Source organism: Syngnathus leptorhynchus, chromosome 5 (assembly GCF_054491065.1).
Source record: "Syngnathus leptorhynchus isolate UIUO chromosome 5, UIUO_Slep, whole genome shotgun sequence".
Taxonomy (NCBI): domain Eukaryota; kingdom Metazoa; phylum Chordata; class Actinopteri; order Syngnathiformes; family Syngnathidae; genus Syngnathus; species Syngnathus leptorhynchus.
The window spans coordinates 17,057,476-17,074,591 of record NC_141199.1 but is presented as its reverse complement, the minus strand read 5'-3'; the positions used below and the strand labels follow the sequence as shown (position 1 = coordinate 17,074,591).

At 47.7% G+C, this 17,116-nt stretch overlaps 4 protein-coding genes across 8 annotated transcripts; 3 read left to right on the top strand and 1 right to left on the bottom strand.

The window, feature by feature from the left end:
- Positions 1-1,084: 1,084 nt before the first annotated feature.
- On the bottom strand, positions 1,085-4,053 carry tnip2 (TNFAIP3 interacting protein 2). Of its 3 annotated transcripts, none has more exons than XM_085912406.1 (6): positions 3,474-4,053; positions 2,789-3,112; positions 2,649-2,726; positions 2,307-2,570; positions 2,046-2,162; positions 1,085-1,921 (listed from the first exon to the last, which is right to left on the bottom strand). In XM_085912406.1, exons 1-6 carry the CDS (start codon positions 3,765-3,767, stop codon positions 1,643-1,645), a joined length of 1,356 nt encoding a protein of 451 aa, XP_085768532.1. In that variant the 5' UTR covers positions 3,768-4,053; the 3' UTR covers positions 1,085-1,642. The 3 variants fall into 3 exon arrangements, with proteins under 3 accessions (XP_085768532.1, XP_085768530.1, XP_085768531.1); XM_085912404.1 differs by having other exon boundaries at positions 2,649-2,735; positions 2,816-3,112; XM_085912405.1 differs by having other exon boundaries at positions 1,085-1,918; positions 2,649-2,735; positions 2,816-3,112.
- A 792-nt stretch (positions 4,054-4,845) lies between these two features.
- Positions 4,846-7,661, top strand: sart1 (spliceosome associated factor 1, recruiter of U4/U6.U5 tri-snRNP). The gene is made up of 2 exons (XM_085912999.1): positions 4,846-5,035; positions 5,172-7,661. Exon 2 carries the CDS (start codon positions 5,183-5,185, stop codon positions 7,532-7,534), a length of 2,352 nt encoding a protein of 783 aa, XP_085769125.1. The 5' UTR covers positions 4,846-5,035; positions 5,172-5,182; the 3' UTR covers positions 7,535-7,661.
- Positions 7,662-8,373: 712 nt separating this feature from the next.
- LOC147057386 (oxysterol-binding protein 1-like) lies at positions 8,374-14,568 on the top strand. 2 transcript variants are annotated; one of them, XM_085913243.1, is made up of 19 exons: positions 8,374-8,493; positions 9,136-9,284; positions 9,374-9,582; positions 9,648-9,759; positions 9,831-9,942; positions 10,006-10,204; positions 10,275-10,377; positions 10,450-10,507; positions 10,758-10,925; positions 11,023-11,268; positions 11,441-11,561; positions 11,672-11,775; positions 11,851-11,946; positions 12,026-12,210; positions 12,272-12,501; positions 12,626-12,664; positions 12,961-13,008; positions 13,144-13,209; positions 13,349-14,568. In XM_085913243.1, the coding sequence occupies exons 2-19, from the start codon at positions 9,145-9,147 to the stop codon at positions 13,492-13,494; spliced, it is 2,382 nt and encodes a 793-aa protein (XP_085769369.1). In that variant the 5' UTR covers positions 8,374-8,493; positions 9,136-9,144; the 3' UTR covers positions 13,495-14,568. The 2 variants fall into 2 exon arrangements, with proteins under 2 accessions (XP_085769369.1, XP_085769371.1); XM_085913245.1 differs by lacking the exons at positions 12,626-12,664; positions 12,961-13,008; positions 13,144-13,209 and having other exon boundaries at positions 13,349-14,567.
- Positions 14,569-14,663: 95 nt separating this feature from the next.
- On the top strand, positions 14,664-16,919 carry casp3a (caspase 3, apoptosis-related cysteine peptidase a). Of its 2 annotated transcripts, none has more exons than XM_085913247.1 (6): positions 14,664-14,903; positions 15,057-15,181; positions 15,470-15,598; positions 15,704-15,879; positions 16,002-16,132; positions 16,209-16,919. In XM_085913247.1, the coding sequence occupies exons 1-6, from the start codon at positions 14,842-14,844 to the stop codon at positions 16,345-16,347; spliced, it is 762 nt and encodes a 253-aa protein (XP_085769373.1). In that variant the 5' UTR covers positions 14,664-14,841; the 3' UTR covers positions 16,348-16,919. The 2 variants fall into 2 exon arrangements, with proteins under 2 accessions (XP_085769373.1, XP_085769372.1); XM_085913246.1 differs by having other exon boundaries at positions 14,677-14,903; positions 16,021-16,132.
- The last annotated feature ends 197 nt before the right edge of the window (positions 16,920-17,116 follow it).

Sequence of the window (17,116 nt, the reverse complement as noted above, 5' to 3'; positions counted from 1 at the left end):
AATGAAAGCGTGTGTCATCTTAAAATAGTCAGCGCTCGCCCCTGTTACTCCTGCCCATATGCAAATGAGCGAGTTGTCAATGGCAAAAACCTTTACAGTCATATTTATAGAAAAAGAAAAACCTACTTTTTATGGATACATGCTCAATTTGAACAATTTGTGTGTGGAAATTCCCATTCCCAAGATTAAAGGTTGTTACGTAAAATATCCGGCAGGCAGCTTTCCAAGTGGTTGCCAACGTGGAATCGCTCAAGAAGTCAGGTGGGTGACTTCAAAGCTGGGTTTTTTTTGTGTACTAGTATAAAATGGAGGCGGTGGTGTTGGGGACGTCCAGTTATTTTTATCCTGTTGGGGGAGTGGGGGCTTTTTTAAGGGTCTTTTATTTTCGTTAAATGACACATCTCTCGGTCTGGAGCCAAATTGCTGCTATGTGCCATTTTTTTTTTTTATAAAGCTCTTTTAGCTCCATAATACATCGATTGTAATTTGTTGTCGTGGCAGCCGTTGTTTTTTTTATGGACGTGATTTGTAGACATTGCGTCCGCATCCTACTTCCTTCTTGAGCAGGGGATGTCCGACTTCCTGCTCCGACTCCACCGAACTCGTGATTGATTCAAACGGTTAGTGTGTCATAAGTGGTACGACACACTGCTTTGTTGCCGCCCATATCTTTGTAATGATATACTAGTCGTGTGTGTGTGTGTGTGTGTGTGTGTGTGTGTTGTGTGTCACATGAGCCATTCAGGAAGGCAGGGCAAGGGGTTTTCCCCACCGCACACATGTAAATGTTTGGTGACACACTATGGGGTCGCTGACCTTTTGGAAACTGAGAGCTACATTTTCAGATATGTATAGTCAGACTACTCATTCATCTATTTTCCAATGATCACTTCTACACTGTTCCTAGGAAATTATAATGTCGCTAGATATTTTTAGAATGGGCCACTCTGTGTTTTTTTTGTTTTTTTTTGAGGGGGGGGGGATTTTGCATTAGGGGCATGTGTAAAAGTCCACAATCAACATTTGGGAGATTATCATTTATTTTTTGAAATATTTTATTATAAAAAATAGACAATCACCTCAGATGGGGGAGGGGGAGCACCATATCTTCCAAAATTGCGTTCTTTGCATACAAATTAAATAAATATATTTCTATATTTGATATAAACATCTAACAGTGTAAGAATATCTTATGGCTTTTTGTGTAGTATAATAAATTATGAATAGATTTCTAGCACCAAATGAAATTTTTATAATTCAATAAGAGGAAGCTTATGCAGTCGGCATCAAAGTACGTGAAGGAAGTCTCGGGCCCACCCAGCGTGATATTGGCCTTTTAGTTGTCATGGTATTTTTGACAAAAAAAAACTTTTCAATTGGATGGGGTTTGCCATTTTTTTTCTCTTTACTATTTTGGGAATTTTATGTAAAAATAGTCATAAAAAAAAAGCGTAATATGGCGCCAAAACAATTTCTCCAGATCGAAAAACAGTGAACTATAGATTCCCATCCAAAAATATTTGCCCATTATTAACCATGCGGTGGAGCTTCGACTTCTTAAATGATTGTTGCTGATAAGGTGCAAAATAAAAGTCATTTTGTCCAGGTTGAGGTATTCCATGTAGTGGTTTCCCGGTTGTGCTCACAAGGTGGCGCACTCCTCGCAGTGGTTGAGGTACCGGGCAGCGTCGTCCTCGCTAAAAGTGGCCAAGCAGCGCGGGCATTGCAGATCCGACGGGGCGTCATCCCGCCGTAGCGCCGACGGCACCGTATCGGAGGGAGCCGACTGACGTTGCATGTTGACCTTTGACCCCGCACGGTCCCCGGCGTCCCGATGGTGGCGCCGCGACGACGATGACGCTCGATGGCCGATGTGCACGTGACACACGGGGGCCTGCCTGCTTTCCCGATTAGCTTCCTGCTAAAGACGTGGAGTAGCCGTTAGCATGTTGCGTGACACGAGACAAGTGTGCAAAAATAACCTCATAATAATTCTGAAATCAAAATATTCCTGAAAAGTCCAGTTTCAGTGACGGAAAAATCACCTGTTTGTGTAGCTGCTGCTTCAAGTGACAAATTTGCTCCTTGAGATCTTGAATCCGTCCCTGCGCTCGCTCCCGGTCGGCCCGCTCCGACTTGAAATCCTCCGTGTAGATGAGGACCTAAAGAATCAATCCAAGTTCAACAAACTCAAAAGTACATGGAATGTTTTCTGTGGATAAATAAGAACCGATTTGAATTCTGCCACCATGATTTTTGAAAAGCAGAAATAAAATGCTTCTATCCAAGGGTGAGGTAGAACCGACCTGCTGTTCCAGTGTCTGGATACGTTCTCGGTCTTTCCTGCCGGCTTCCTGAGCTTCTCCTCGCAGTCTGGTGCACTCGCTCAGTTTGTCCTCCAGCAAGCCGTTGAGTCGGCAGATCTCTTGACGGAGCAAGGCGGCGCTAGCCGAGGCTAACGAAGGATCTAGCGACGTCCCCGTCATGCTCTTGAGACGCTGGCACAGTCCTCGGATGTAGTCCTCCCTGCTGGAGTCGTACTTCTGCCACTGCGAGTTCAGACCTTGGACCTGCGACCATGCGTCAGTTGGACGGTGTTTGGCTCTCGGATGTTTTTTTTTTTTTTTTGACAAGTTTTTTTTTCTTACGTAGGCAACACGATGCTTCAGCTGCTGATTCTCCTGCTCGAGTTGTCGGATTTGGGAGTTCCTACATCTGTCTGGGGTCTCAGGCGGCTGCATGGAAATAAGGGATGACCATTTATAGAGCAATTGTTTCTTGTCATTACTGTCGGCAAACTATAGGGGGCGCCCACCTGCGTGGCAGCTTCCTCGCCCGCTTGCGCCTGGCCCGACTTGCTCTTCTCCAGCTTGGCCATCAGCTGGCGGCACACCTGGACGGTGGCACCCAGCTGGCCCCGCAGCTGCACGGCCTCCTCGGCCAGCGAGGTGCACAATACGGCCCTGGTGGCCTCGGTGGTGGAGCGCAACCTCTGCAGCTCCAGCTCCTTTTGGAGCTCCCCGTTGGATTCCCCGCAGCTCTTTGCGTCACATTTGATTTTCTCCAGCTCCTCATCTTTCTGACGTAGTTGCTCGCTCAGCTTCTGGATCTCCTGGAAAGAACGGTTGTGATCACTATGTAGCCGGTGATTTTAATATAATTTTGAGAGAGAGAGAGAAAGAGCTAAATTGTTTTTGCATTGCATTGTGAAAAAAGTTGCATTCAAATCAAAGAACAGATTTTTAACTCTTCAAAATTGATGTTTTTTTTTTGTTCACATTTTAGTTTGAATTATAAATTGCTAGCCAAATCCACAAATTGATTGATTTATTTTAATTGACAAGATTGCCTGCTTAGCAATCAATGCCAATGTTATTTTGACAATCATGATCCTCCAAAGTTCTCCACAGTTTGAGGAAACCCCGTAAAAACCAAAATCAATAGCATCAATGAAGAAAAACCAAATATGTTACCTCTTCTTGTCTGACTATTTTCAAATCCGTCTCCAAGCTCTTCTGCTTCATCTTGTAGATTTCTTTGCACAAACTCTCCAGCAGTGACTTGGACGGTCCGACCACCAGCGTCTGGTTGTCACCTACCGCCATGCAAAGTCTTTCGTGGCCGGCCAGCCTTAACTTGAGCTCGGCTATGATGTTGTCCTTGATCGCCAGCTGCTTTGCCAGGAGCTCCATCTCCTGTCGGCTCTCGTGGTACAGCGTGTTGAGCGTGCTGTAGCTCCGTTTCTTGTCAGCGTCGGCTGGGTCCATCTTTTTTTGTTTTTGTTGCTTGAGTTACTTTTTTAGTTATCCACCATTTGACAGGTTCCCGAGCCGAGGAAGGCGCACTGTTGACAGGGCGGTGCGGCTTCACGCTGTCGACGATAATATAACCGAGCGGGGGATTTCCTGGGGAACTTCCCTTGGAATTTTGGAGATTCGTCAAAGTGAGCACTCTGTACCCTCGCAGACTCACCGTCTCCGAGCGACATGATGAGACTAATTGTCGATTTCTTTTGTAGAATTTCTTTCAATGACCTCCCCCGAAAAAGAAATAATCAGATAATCGTGAAAAATTGAAGTGCCGGTGGCGCGTTCAAGCACTGTGGGAACTCTATCGATTTCAACTCTAAGGAATTTAAAATGAAACAAATATGTGTTTGTAATGTTTATTAAAGGAGTCAAATATCTGCGCTGATGTTGACTCATGAGTGTTTGGCAACAAATGTGACTAGAACATTGCAAATCGTCGTATGCCAACGTAGTTTACAGGGTTTCTACACTTACACGTAAACGCGGCATCCCAACGAATTTCCCTGCAGTTCCGACAAATACAACCTGTTTTGTATTGACATGTTGAAAATCAGGGGTTTGCGATTCAAGAGCTGCAGGGAAACAGACATGATTCCCATTTACCGGTACATGAACAAAAAAAAAAAAAGAAAAAAAGAAATGGTGTTTTAAAAGGATGGAAATATTCGTCTGAACGTTTCCCCACGTCTGGCAACACCGTACCGATGAATTTCCCTGTTGTGTTTTATTCTAATTTCATTCATTTATTTGGTGATTTAAAAAGTCTTTTCCTCATCTGTACACGAAAAAAAAAAACATATAAATTAGGTTTCAGTTGATATGAATTGCACATAAGTAAACACTGAACTTCAATAAATGTATGAAAAGAAAAATAATTGAATGATTTCATGCAAAATGTTACATTACACACACAATTGAACTGCACTCAACAAATGTAGTCTCGAAATGTACCTAATGTGAGGAATGAAACAAGTTTTTTTTAAATTTATTTTAGGCGTACCTGCTGCAATAATCCGCCTGACCTGTAGATGGCAGTCAATTAACTTCACACAACCGGAAACGACTTTTTCAACGGAAAGTGTCGTCCGCATTTCGTTGCCCAAGTGGTCGGAGCTTAGGCGAAAAGTCAAAGTTGGACATAAACGATTCCTTAGCTCACTTATCTTGATACTGCTTTGCATAACGTCGACCACAGGAGCGGGGATTCCCTTTTCTCCGCTTGCTGAGTGAGTAAAAATATTTTAATTGGGGCAAATCATCGATGCTAGCCTGTTAGCAACTCGAAGCTAGCGTCATTTTGCCATCGCTTGTTTATAGTCGAGATACCCTAAACGAATTTTGGTTCCTTACTTGTCCTCACAGAGGAAATAACAATGGGCTCGTCCAAGAAACATAAGGAAAAGAGCCGCGACAGGGAAGCCGAGGACCGCCGTCGCGAACACAAGAAACACCGCCGTAAGGAGCGCGACAGAGACGCATCGGACCGAGATGGTGCTCGGGAGAAAGAGAGACGAAAGCGATCCGCGTCCAGAGATAGGAGCGGACGCGACAGCCGCAGCAAAAACGAGAGGAGTGGCGGGGAGCCACGCATCAAGAAGGAGAAAATTGACAAAGCCTATGAGGAGGGAAACGGTGAGGTGCAAGCTCAGTCCGCCAGTGGAGATGCATCTCTTAGCATTGAGGAGACCAACAAGCTCCGAGCCAAGCTGGGCCTGAAACCTCTAGAGATGAACGACACCAAGAAGGAACTCGGCACCAAAGAGGAGCCACTTGTGGCCGAGACCATCAACCCTGCGCTCATCCAAAAGCAGAAAGACATGAAGGAGAAGCTGGCTGCCATGAAGGAGAAGCGCCTGCTGAACCAGAAGCTTGGTAAAGTCAAGACCCTGGCTGAGGATGACTGGCTGGAGGACACGGCCGCTTGGGTGGAGAAGAACCGCCTGGCGGCCAAGGAGAAAGAGATGGCGGAGAAGAGAGCTAAACTCCTGGAGGAGATGGACCAGGAGTTTGGCGTCAGCAGCCTGGTGGAGGAGGAGTTTGGACAAAGACGGAAAACCAGCGCGTACACGGCGCGGGATCTGAAGGGTCTTAAAGTGCAGCACAAAGTGGACTCCTTCGGCGAGGGCCAGACGGTCATCCTCACGCTACAAGACAAAGGCGTGCTGGAGGAAGAGGAGGATGTGCTGGAGAACGTCGGGCTGGTGGACAAGGAGAAGGCGGACAAGAATGTGGAGCTCAAGAAGAAGAAGCCCGACTACAAGCCTTACGAGGAGGACGAGAGCGTGGACGACATGGTGACGTTCAAGTCGCGCGCCGTGCTGTCCAAGTACGACGAAGAGATTGAAGGGGAGAAAAAGAAAAGCTTCCGTTTGCAGACGGGCGGCGTGGCCGACGGCGAGCGGGAGCGGGAGCTGCAGGCCATGCGGGAGACGCTCCGCAGCCAGGCGCAGTCGTTGGAGATGCCCTCGCTCATGATTGCGTCCGAGTACTACTCTCCTCAGGAGATGGTGGGCTTCAAAAAGACCAAGCGGCGTGTGAAGAAAATCCGGAAGAAGGAGAAGACGACAGTGGCGGACCTTTTGCTCCTGGACGAGTCGCGCAAGACGGACTTTGGCTCCAGGACGCGCGGGCGCGGACGCAAAGGGGAATACGAAGAGGACGCGGAGAACGACGGCAGCTGGCCGCACGAGATAGCGGCGGCCACGACGACGGCGGTGAAGGATCTGTCTGACGACATCCGCACGGCGGAAATGGACATCAGCGACGACGAGGACTTCACGCCGCCCGAGCCCAGCGTCATTGAGGAGGACGAGGCCGAGCAGGAGCTGCAGAAGCAGCTGGAGAAGCAGAGGAAACTGCGGCAGAAGCGGCAGAAGCGGCTCCTCAAGGACTCGGGCGAGAAAATCGCCGAGCGGGTGAAGCGGCTCTCCAAAGACGACGGCGGCGTCGACGACGCCGAGAAGCGCAGCAACATCGTCTTCAACGCCACCTCCGAGTTCTGCCGGACCCTGGGGGACATTCCTACCTACGGCCTGTCGGGCAACCGCGAGGACCAAGAGGACATGATGGACTTTGAGCAAGAGGAGGAGAGGGAAGGCGCCGGCGACTCCAACTCGGACGCCGAGGACAACGTGGGCTGGAGCAGCGTCAACCTGGACGAGGAGCAGAAGCACCCCGACTTCGCCACGGCCTCCGCCACCATCCTGGACGAAGAGCCCATCGTCAACTCGGGCCTGGCCGCCGCCTTGCACCTGTGCAAGAACAAAGGACTGCTGGAGACGGAGATGCAAAAAGTGGCCCGCGTCAAAGCCACCAAGGGCGCCCTGCCCAACGACAACTACTGCATCGAGGACAAGATGGGCTTCGACGACAAGTACAGCCGGCGCGAGGAGTACCGCGGCTTCACGCAGGACTTCAAGGACAAGGACGGCTACAAACCCGACGTCAAGATCGAGTACGTGGACGAGTCCGGGCGCAAGCTGACGCCCAAGGAGGCCTTCCGCCAGCTGTCGCACAGGTTCCACGGCAAGGGCTCGGGCAAGATGAAAACGGAGCGCCGCATGAAAAAGCTGGAGGAGGAGGCGCTGCTCAAGAAGATGAGCAGCAGCGACACGCCGCTGGGCACGGTGGCGCTGCTTCAGGAGAAGCAGAAGTCGCAGAAAACGCCCTACATCGTGCTCAGCGGGAGCGGAAAATCCATGAACGCCAACACCATCACCAAATAGATAGTCCTTGCTTTTTTTTTTCTTTTCCCAAGTATGTTGAAATATAACGTATGTCCCGCACTTGTGTTTTACAGATGGAAAATGGTTGTAGGTGTGCTAGTTAGTCAATAAAATGGAGACAATGGTTGCCTTTTTTCCTTCTTTATTTCTTGGTCACCTACATGAAATTTTGGAAATGATTTGGAGACCATGTTTCAAAATACTTGGGCTGGCACACTTTCAACAATAAATGAATGCAGACAGTTTTTTTTCTTGTTGACATTCCTTAAAAAGATATTTGCCAGCAAATTTGACTTTTGCCAATTTTCTGACATGCAAAAAATACCTGGAATGATATCGTAATTTATGTCCAAAATCGAATTAAAATCCAATTCATCAACAAAATCCAATAGAAGTTGCAACTTTGGTATTCAATAGTGTCGACGTGATGACATCACTGCACACGAAAATGGATGTTACGGTAAGTAAGAAAATATATCCTGCAGAAATGTACTCAATCATCTAAAGTGACAGTTTGGACGTGTCCTCGTGGCATTCCATTGACATTTGCATTATGAAAATTTCATTTTTTATTTTTTCGTTAGTAGTTAGTGCTTGGCACACACCGTCCGTTTGCGAATAACTTGAATAAAAATCGAATTGTCGATCATTTTAGTGTCATCTGTGGGCGGAACCAAAGTCGGATAGTTGCCATTTCTTGACCGCAAAACCTGTCAACAATAGATACCCCCCAAAAAAATATTTATATCTGCTGCATGATAAGTTGGCATATAAATATGACATCATTTAAAATATAACGTAATTGTTTCCAATTTGTGTCATTTTGGAACGGTGCCTATTCTCGTCCGACGTGTCCGGCCGGAATGGATGAGCACTTCCGGTCTAGCTAGCAAGCTTAGAGTGGCGGTGAGAGTTTAAGGAGATTTTCATGCCTTCAATTGGCTTCCTGCTCTTTTCAGGTAACTGCTTATTGCTCCACGTTATAGTTACAATATTAGATGGTGTTGCCAGCCAAGGTGTTTTGATTAAAATGGAGTCAAACCAAAAAAAAAAGTTTCCGGTGAAAAGACGTTAGCTCGCCACCGGCAAGTGTCTGCCTGCCCTCCCTCAGCTGACAGCTCGCTCGCACACACGCGCAAGTGTGTGTTATAAGTTAAGTACTTGACACTTGTTTGAGTGTTAAAACAAATGGAATATGATCAATGCTGCTTTGAATGTCAATTTGTTCAACCATTTCACTCAAGCTTGTCATAATGATGACGAGAAGACCTTATGTTTACTTGTGTGTCGTACCTCAGCAGTTATCACAGGGCGTCATATGTTGCGTATTAGTCACTTTATTACTTTTTTCCCCCCTATGATTTATTGAATAAAATCTCATCGATTAAAGTTAAGATTTCAAATGTCGAGATCCGGGTCAGTGTTAGGGTTTTAAGTCTGGTCTTGAATTTTCTTGTGTGTCTTGGTCTGCCACGTTCTTGCTTTCCTTCCTTCCTTGGTCCCTCCCATTATTTTCAAGTATGTTTTTGTATCGTCAATAAACCTCACCTACTACTTTTGGTCTGTTGATGTCAATAAGCTATACTATTTTCCCCCTCCAGGCTGGTGTGATGTCTTCTTCAGAGTCCAAGCCCCCCACTCCTACACTGGGAGACTCATACAAGGGCTGGCTCTTCAAGTGGACCAACTTTATCAAAGGTTACCAGAGACGCTGGTTCGTCCTTAGCAATGGGCTGCTCTCATATTACCGGTAGGAATCCGAACGTCCTTTACCATCACCTCGAAATGACACCGACGCTATTCGATTTCCTCTTAAATCCGACGAGATCTTTTTCGCAGGAGCCAAGCCGAGATGGGCCACACATGCCGCGGTACCATCAACCTGGCCACGGCCAACATCGTCGTGGAAGACTCGTGCAGCTTCGTCATCTCCAACGGGGGCGCGCAGACGTACCACCTGAAGGCCAGCTCGGAGGTGGAGCGCCAGCGCTGGATTACCGCCCTGGAGCTGGCCAAAACAAAAGCCTTTCCCTCGCCGGATCTATCCGGTGAGCTCGAATTTCCCGTTTCACGTTCCGCCTCCCCGACCGGCCTCATCGCCGGTCGTCCGCAGATGAGTCGGGCAGCATGGAAATTCAGTCGACCCTGCGCACGCTCAGCGGCAAAGTGGAGGACCTCAACACCTGCAACGATCTTATCGTCAAGCACGGATCGGCCCTGCAAAGGTAGGAATCCGAGATCCTCAGCCGGCCTGAGGATTGACTCGATTTTTTTTTTTTCCCCCCTCCCCTAACAGATCTTTGTCAGAACTGGAGGGCATTCACGCCGCAGCGGATATGGGCGAGAAGATCAGACAAGTCACCGAGAGGGCCACGCTCTTCCGAATCACTTCCAACGCAATGATCAACGTAAGTCCCGGCCGGCCGGCCGGCGAATCCACGACGCGCGCGGCTGACGGCCCGCTTGCGTAGGCGTGCCGAGACTTCCTGGCCATGGCTCAGAACCACAGCAAGCGCTGGCAGAAGTCTTTTCAGCTGGAGAGGGCGCAGAGGATCCGCTTGGAGGAGATGCTGGAGCAGCTGGCCAAGCAGCACAACCACCTGGAGCGAGCTTTCAGGGGAGCCACCGTGCTGCCGCCGTCGCACGACGACATGGACGGAGAAAGCAAAGGTTCCAATTTCTTCACGGCGAAAATAAAAGCCGGCACGAGGTGCGATCCTCCGTCCGTATTTGGTTTCAGGCGGAATGTCGGGAAAGGGGGACGCCAGCGACGAGGATGACGACAATGAGTTTTTTGACGCCATGGAGTTCATCACCGTTCCCGCCGACCCCAAATACCACAGGTCACTTCAGCCGAGACTTCAGCGCTGCTTGATGAGTTCGTTTTTTTTATTTTTTATTTTTTTGCTCTACAGGAGGTCTGGTAGCAACGCAAGCAGGCTGAGCAACGAGACCGGCGCGGACGACCTGTCGGTAAAGTGGTCTTCCTATACCTTGACGTAACATCCGCATGACACGCTCTCGTTACCACGGCGATAGGGGCAGAGGTAGGGTGTTGCGACTAGCGAGAAGAGAGGAAGGCAAGCCGGCGGAATGTGAAGACAGAAAGACAGACATTTTCGCTCGCTCAGGCAGTATTTCATCGTCAAGCTCCCAAATGAGAGCGATTCCATCACTCCCGGCCGGCTCCTCTGTCCTAATCTTCCTTTTCCTCCTGATTCAGTTTGACGAGCTGTCGCTGGCGTCCAGCCCGGAGTCCCCGCCGCCTCTGAAGCCGGAACTGGTCAAGCGACGGCGGACGTGCATCCCGGAGAAACCCAACTACTACCTCAACCTGTGGAGCATCATGAAAAACTGCATCGGCAAGGAGCTCTCCAAGATCCCAATGCCCGTGAGAAAGCCCGCCTCCGAACCCAGCGCCGACGGGGTAACGCCGACGCGGTAACGCCAACGCGGTAACGCCAACGTGGCGTCTCCCCGCCCTCAAGGTGAATTTCAACGAGCCGCTGTCCATGCTGCAACGCCTGTCGGAGGATCTGGAGTACTACGAGCTGCTGGACAAAGCGGCCAAGTGTTCCAGCTCGCTGGAGCAGATGTGCTACGTGGCCGCCTTCACCGTGTCGTCCTACTCCACCACCGTCCAGCGCACCGGCAAGCCCTTCAACCCTCTGCTGGGGGAAACCTTCGAGCTGGATCGCCTGCCAGAGTGCGGCTACCGCTCTCTTTGCGAGCAGGTCCCGACTTGCTTGGAAACTTCTAAAACTTGCATGTTGTTTTGCCAAGAGAGTCTCAAGTCGGAATGTGTATATTTAATTCATAGTCATTTCCCCCAACGGCAGAAACGATTTCTCTCGAACGCTCTAATTTGCCGGTGACGTGATTCCGTCAAATCGTTTGTGCCCTCAGGTGAGTCACCACCCGCCCGCAGCGGCCCATCACGCCTTTTCCGAGAAAGGCTGGACGCTCCGGCAGGAAATCACCTTAGCCAGCAAGTTCCGAGGAAAATATTTGTCCATCATCCCCTTAGGTGAGTCCGCCTTTTCATGCACTTCGCATTTCCGAGCAAACACGACGCAGCGTTTTGTTTCCATTGATTTATTGATTTTGAATTTATTCTCGATTTCTTGTCTCGCTCAGGCTCTATCCAGTGCATGTTTGACAAGAGCGGCAACCATTACTCTTGGAAGAAAGTGACCACCACGGTGCACAATATTATCGTGGGCAAGTTATGGATCGATCAGGTATGATGATGATGATCTGTAGGATGGAATCAGAAGTTGTTGAACATTTTTTTTTCTCCTCCCCCCCCCCTCCAGTCAGGGGAGATCGATGTGGTCAACCACAAGACGGGCGATCGCTGCCACTTGAAGTTCACTCCCTACAGTTACTTCTCCAGAGATGTGCCAAGAAAGGTGACTCGTCCGTTCTCCGTGTATGATCTGTGCCAAGAACGCTATGGAGATATCTTTTGTCACCTTTCTGCGCCGGCAGGTGACGGGCGTGGTGACGGACAAAGACGGGAAAGCGCATTACGTGCTGTCGGGCACGTGGGATGAGAAGATGGAATTTTCCAGGATCATGCAGAGCAGCAAGAGCGAAAACGGCGCCGAGGGCAAGCAGAGGACCGTCTACCAGACTCTCAAAGCCAAAGAGATATGGAGGAAGAACCCCTTGCCGTACGTCACGCCGCCGTCCGGCCGGGGCAAATAGTTGCAAACGGCCTGAGATGTTTTGCAGAGAGGGAGCAGAGAGCATGTACTTCTTCTCCACGCTGGCGCTGACGCTCAACGAACCCGAGGAAGACGTGGCGCCCACCGACAGCCGGCGGCGGCCCGACCAGCGTCTCATGGAAGAGGGTCACTGGGACGAGGCCAACGCCGAGAAGCAGAGGCTGGAGGAGAAGCAGCGGACGGCTCGTCGGGAAAGGGAGCGGGAGGTCGTCAAGGCGGCCAACGCGCCCGACGAAGGTAAGAAGCCGGCCCGGCGGGGTGGCGCAACGCTTCTGATCGGGGCTAAAACAAAAGTTTGCACATTTATGTCTGTGTTGTGTTTCTTTGTTTCCTCTCTGCATGTTTGTGTCCCAACACTAAGCTTCCTCGCAGGATTCAAACAGTGACTCGCCTTTGAAAAGCAAGTACTCGTTGTTATGATTCCCAAAATGTGGTACAAGGGCTCCCCCTAGTGGTACTCAGTGCGTGGTGTATGTAGCATGTCAAGTGATTCTGTTTTTGTCATCATTTTACCATTTAACTCTTCAAACGTGCAATATCAGCGGTTAGTAGTTTTGTGTCTTTCTAGGCGGCCTAACCGCGGAGTGGATAATTATGACAATCGCTCGTTCCTGGTGACCATCTTGCCCTCTTTCCAAGATAGTGATGTCACTTTCTGTGCTGTCATTCCTCACCTTAGTCTTATTTGCGTTCTAGCCGGAGCGGATGAGATGGGAACGGAAGCGAGCGAGGTTTCGGACGAAAGCAAGTATCACCACGTAGCCTCGTGGCGTACATTGGGATTTTCACGAAGAAGATCACCGTCGCGTAGTCGTGTAATAGTCAAGTGACAGACTGCTGATGATTTGACAAACCGTGTTTGTGTGTGCTGACGTTCAGCTGACACGGAGGACGCTCCTAACCTTCACACTGCTTCTCCTCCTCTTCTTCTTCCTCCTGTCACATGCAAGTAGCTTCCTAACGTTCTTATTCAACTGTAGATATTGTGAAACATAAAGAGAATGACACACCAGGTATTGAAAAGGATCATTTGCTTAAGCCCGCTAATGCTAACGCTAACACACAATTCTTGCTCTTTCTTCAGCCGTCCATCCCGACAGCTACCAATCGCTGTGGTTCGAGAAGGTGGACGACCCCACGTCAGGAGAGACCATGCACGTGTACAAGGGCGGCTACTGGGAGACCAAGGACGGGGGCGGCGGCTGGGACGTTTGCCCCGACATCTTCTGACCATAGGCTATGGTGGAAAGGGTTACCCAAAAAAAAAAAAACTGAAAGAATTCAATCAGAATTTTGTTCAAATTGACATTATTAGGAGTCTCATTTTCAATTTAAACATAGATAAAATATTTAAGGCTGCAAACATAATTTTTCTTCTGCACTTTGTACAATATTTCAATCCCTACAGACTGAAGGACTGCAGTGGATGAGGTCATTCCTTGTTTTTTTTTTCTTTTTGTTTCGCACTTTTAAAGTGTGCTTACTTTCTGTCATCAAATATTGAGTGACATTTTTACATGCTGTAGTATATCTTTCTCTTCCCCCCCCCCCCGCAAACTGTGGTGCCTTGACATACGAGTTCGATATGTTCCACATCAACACTCGTAACTCACATACAGCCATCTAGACACAATACTACAATTGTAAGATGCTGTAATATGAATCTTTTCTCATGAAGGATAAAAATAAGTACGTATATTATCTGTCTACATGTGTTGTTTTGATGCTAACAGTTAGCATGACATTTTCCATTAGCATTAGTGTCGTGGGACGTTACTGAGGCGGTTCATTTCAAGTTATTCTCTTGTTTTATGTTTAGTGTAGACTTCAAGTGGGCGTGGCGTCAAAGAACTTTGGTTCTTTGCTCAAGGGCTGCTTTGTTTGAGTGGAGTTGACTCACCTGCCACTCGTATCTCAAGGTGTCACTGGTTTTGTCTGTTACTTCTGCACCAAAAATGTACATGAGTGTATGTAAAGAGAAGTTTAGATATTGGTGATCTGCACTCCATTCAGAGCTTTATTGTTGTGTTATTTTACAGGGTAAAAAAAAAAAAAAGAGATGTATAGTGTTGCCATTTTCAAAGAAAAAGTTGGAATCTTCTAAGCTTTTTGGGACATGAGTTTTGAAAGAAAATATGCATTTTTTTTGTCAAGTAGGAACATTCATTTTGACCCAAAAATTAATTCATGCAACATTTTGTTAGAAAATAGAATGGGTGAAAAATGACATTTTACAAGAATAAAATTGTGATAAGAAAAATAGGTCTAAAGATTTTTTGGATGAGAAAAAATAAAAGAAACGTTTTTGGATTCTGGATCAGCAGATGATGCATGGATGGATATTTTTCCACATTTGTATTTGTTTATAATTATTTCCATCAATTTTAGCGCTTTTCTCCGGCTAGAGTTTCACCGCTCGCACGGCAAGCGCGTCCTTCAAAACGAGCGCACCCAAGTGGCGTGACGTCACTGTCCTTTTGTTTACTCGCCCGGCGTCGCTTGCTCGCAGCTCCCTCCCAGTCTTCCTCCTTTTTATTTTTTGCAAATTCATCACGTTTCAATATTAAACGTGTCAATATGTCGGCAAACGGACCCGTGGGAAATGACTGCACGGACGCGAGAAGAGGCGATGGACAAGCGTGAGTTGAAATCATTTATTAGCCACCTAGCAACCGCTCATGGTCGCCGCTGACAAAAGAAAACAACCGTTGCCGACATCGTGGAGTTTTTTTTTGTTTTTTTTGTAAGATTACTTTATGGATAAAGTTGTATGTTTGTTGTTCTGGTACCAGATCCGAGAGTTCCGTGGATGTGGATGCCCGCAAGGCTCAGGCACACAGCTACAGATACAGCCTCGAGTTCCCCTCCATTGGAAAATGTATCATCATCAACAACAAGAACTTTGACAGGAGGACAGGTTCGAATCTATCAATGTGATGTTCACAGCTCCTGGAAAGGCAGGGCGGAGTCAAAATAGAGAAGCAGTTTTTGGAGGGAAATAAATAAAGTCTGAAAAAAGAAAAGATATCTCAAGAGAAATGTCATATTGAGCTGATGTTCGTTTTGGAAATTGTCATGTCAGATGTCCGGCAGGAAGTGCACGTAACCACAAAGTTCTGCTTTCACTTTTTGGAATTTGAAGTCAGCGTTGTTGTTTTTTTTTTTCTTCCCTTTTTCATGCTAAAGTTGTTTTTTGTTGCCGCAGGCATGAATCCACGCAACGGCACCGACGTGGACGCGGGCAACGCCATGAAAGTGTTTGCCAAGTTGGGTTACAAGTGCAAAATCTACAATGACCAGACAGTGACAGAAATGAAACAGGTGTTAACTGCAGGTGAGCACCTCCAACCGCTCCCACACTCCAAATCTCGTCTTCCGTTGAAATTGAAATTCTCCTGAGCTCATTCAATTCACCTGTGAACTTTTTTTTTGCGCCCAGTGTCCAAGGACGATCACAGCGACTGCGCATCGTTGGTGTGCGTGTTGCTGAGTCACGGCGACGAAGGCGTCTTCTTCGGCACCGACGGCTCCGTCGAGCTCAAATACCTCACCTCGCTTTTCCGCGGGGATCGCTGCAAGACGCTGGTGGGCAAGCCCAAACTCTTCTTCATACAGGTACCTGTGTAATGATTGAAAGAAAAATCATTCTTTCAGAACGTTTGGAGCAATTTGGGATATATTGGTAGAATTTTTTGGATAAGAAATAGTCGAACAAAAGTTGTCTTGTAAACAAACAGAACGGATTTTGTGATGAAGGCATGCAGGGGCACCGAGCTGGACGCCGGCATCGAGACGGACAGCGCCGACGACGGCACCGCCAGGATCCCCGTCGAGGCAGACTTCCTCTACGCCTACTCCGCCGCGCCAGGTCTCTTTTTCTCTGAAACGTATCATTTTTGTAAAGTTGTAATGTCATCATATTTCTTTCTCGATCACGCGCGCAGGCTACTACTCGTGGAGGAATACCATGACGGGCTCGTGGTTCATCCAATCGCTGTGCGAGATGTTGACCGAGCACGGCCGCTCGCTGGAGCTCCTGCACGTCCTGACCCGTGTCAACCGCAAGGTGGCGCTGGAGTTTGAGTCCATCTCCACCGCGCCGGGCTTTGACGCCAAGAAGCAGATCCCGTGCATCGTGTCCATGCTGACCAAGGAGCTGTACTTTACGCCCTGACCCACATCAATTCTTTTGGGTTTACACGTATTTCCACCGAGTTCGTAGGCATTATTTCGTCATATTTGTCTCAAGCATTTCATGAGAAATGGTCACGTGATGGGGATTTTGGACGTGTTTGCTGTTTACACAATTCAGGTAGATGTGAAGTCGCTCGTGAGGCATAAGCTGGGAAAACAAAAATATAAACTTGAAATCACTTTTTACAATTGCATTACTTATTAATGATATACATTTAAAAGGACATTTCAAAATAACCAAGTCCAATTTATTTCAAGATAGAAAGCAAAGACTAAAAAAAAAAAAAAAAAGTTGGGAAAAATAAGAAACCTTGGGAAGATTGACCAGGCTAAGATGGATGCTGAGTGGGCCAATTAACTCGTGTGGTTGAATGTTAAATAAGAGAGTATGCATGAGAGTCCAAAAAGTTCAAATCAATTCTGAATTTGAAATGTTTTCAGTAAATATGATACAAATGTTCCGACTGACTTGGTTCCAGTTTTTCTTTGTAATGGATTTGGATTGACAATCTTGTGACACAATTTGGTGCGGTTTTTTTTTTAAACTGTGACGCAAGGGTTACGTGTTGATGTCAAAATAAAACTCAATTTGAGAAATACAGGCGAGTGTTGAGATTGTTTATTTGGTAAGAGATTGCTTAAAGATATTAGAAACAAA

Excerpts from the sequence above, each read along its gene's own strand:
- tnip2 (XM_085912406.1), bottom strand. The coding sequence starts at position 3,767 with ATGGACCCAGCCGACGCTGACAAGAAACGGAGCTACAGCACGCTCAAC. Across the intron at positions 2,571-2,648 it reads TGAAGCATCGTGTTGCCTAC|GTCCAAGGTCTGAACTCGCA; the intron begins GTAAGAAAAAAA and ends GCATGGTCGCAG. Across the intron at positions 1,922-2,045 it reads AGCAGCAGCTACACAAACAG|CAGGAAGCTAATCGGGAAAG; the intron begins GTGATTTTTCCG and ends CCACGTCTTTAG.
- sart1 (XM_085912999.1), top strand. The coding sequence starts at position 5,183 with ATGGGCTCGTCCAAGAAACATAAGGAAAAGAGCCGCGACAGGGAAGCC.
- LOC147057386 (XM_085913243.1), top strand. The coding sequence starts at position 9,145 with ATGTCTTCTTCAGAGTCCAAGCCCCCCACTCCTACACTGGGAGACTCA. Across the intron at positions 9,285-9,373 it reads GGGCTGCTCTCATATTACCG|GAGCCAAGCCGAGATGGGCC; the intron begins GTAGGAATCCGA and ends TCTTTTTCGCAG. Across the intron at positions 11,269-11,440 it reads ACCGCTCTCTTTGCGAGCAG|GTGAGTCACCACCCGCCCGC; the intron begins GTCCCGACTTGC and ends TTGTGCCCTCAG.
- casp3a (XM_085913246.1), top strand. The coding sequence starts at position 14,842 with ATGTCGGCAAACGGACCCGTGGGAAATGACTGCACGGACGCGAGAAGA. Across the intron at positions 14,904-15,056 it reads AGAAGAGGCGATGGACAAGC|ATCCGAGAGTTCCGTGGATG; the intron begins GTGAGTTGAAAT and ends TTCTGGTACCAG. Across the intron at positions 15,182-15,469 it reads GAACTTTGACAGGAGGACAG|GCATGAATCCACGCAACGGC; the intron begins GTTCGAATCTAT and ends TTGTTGCCGCAG.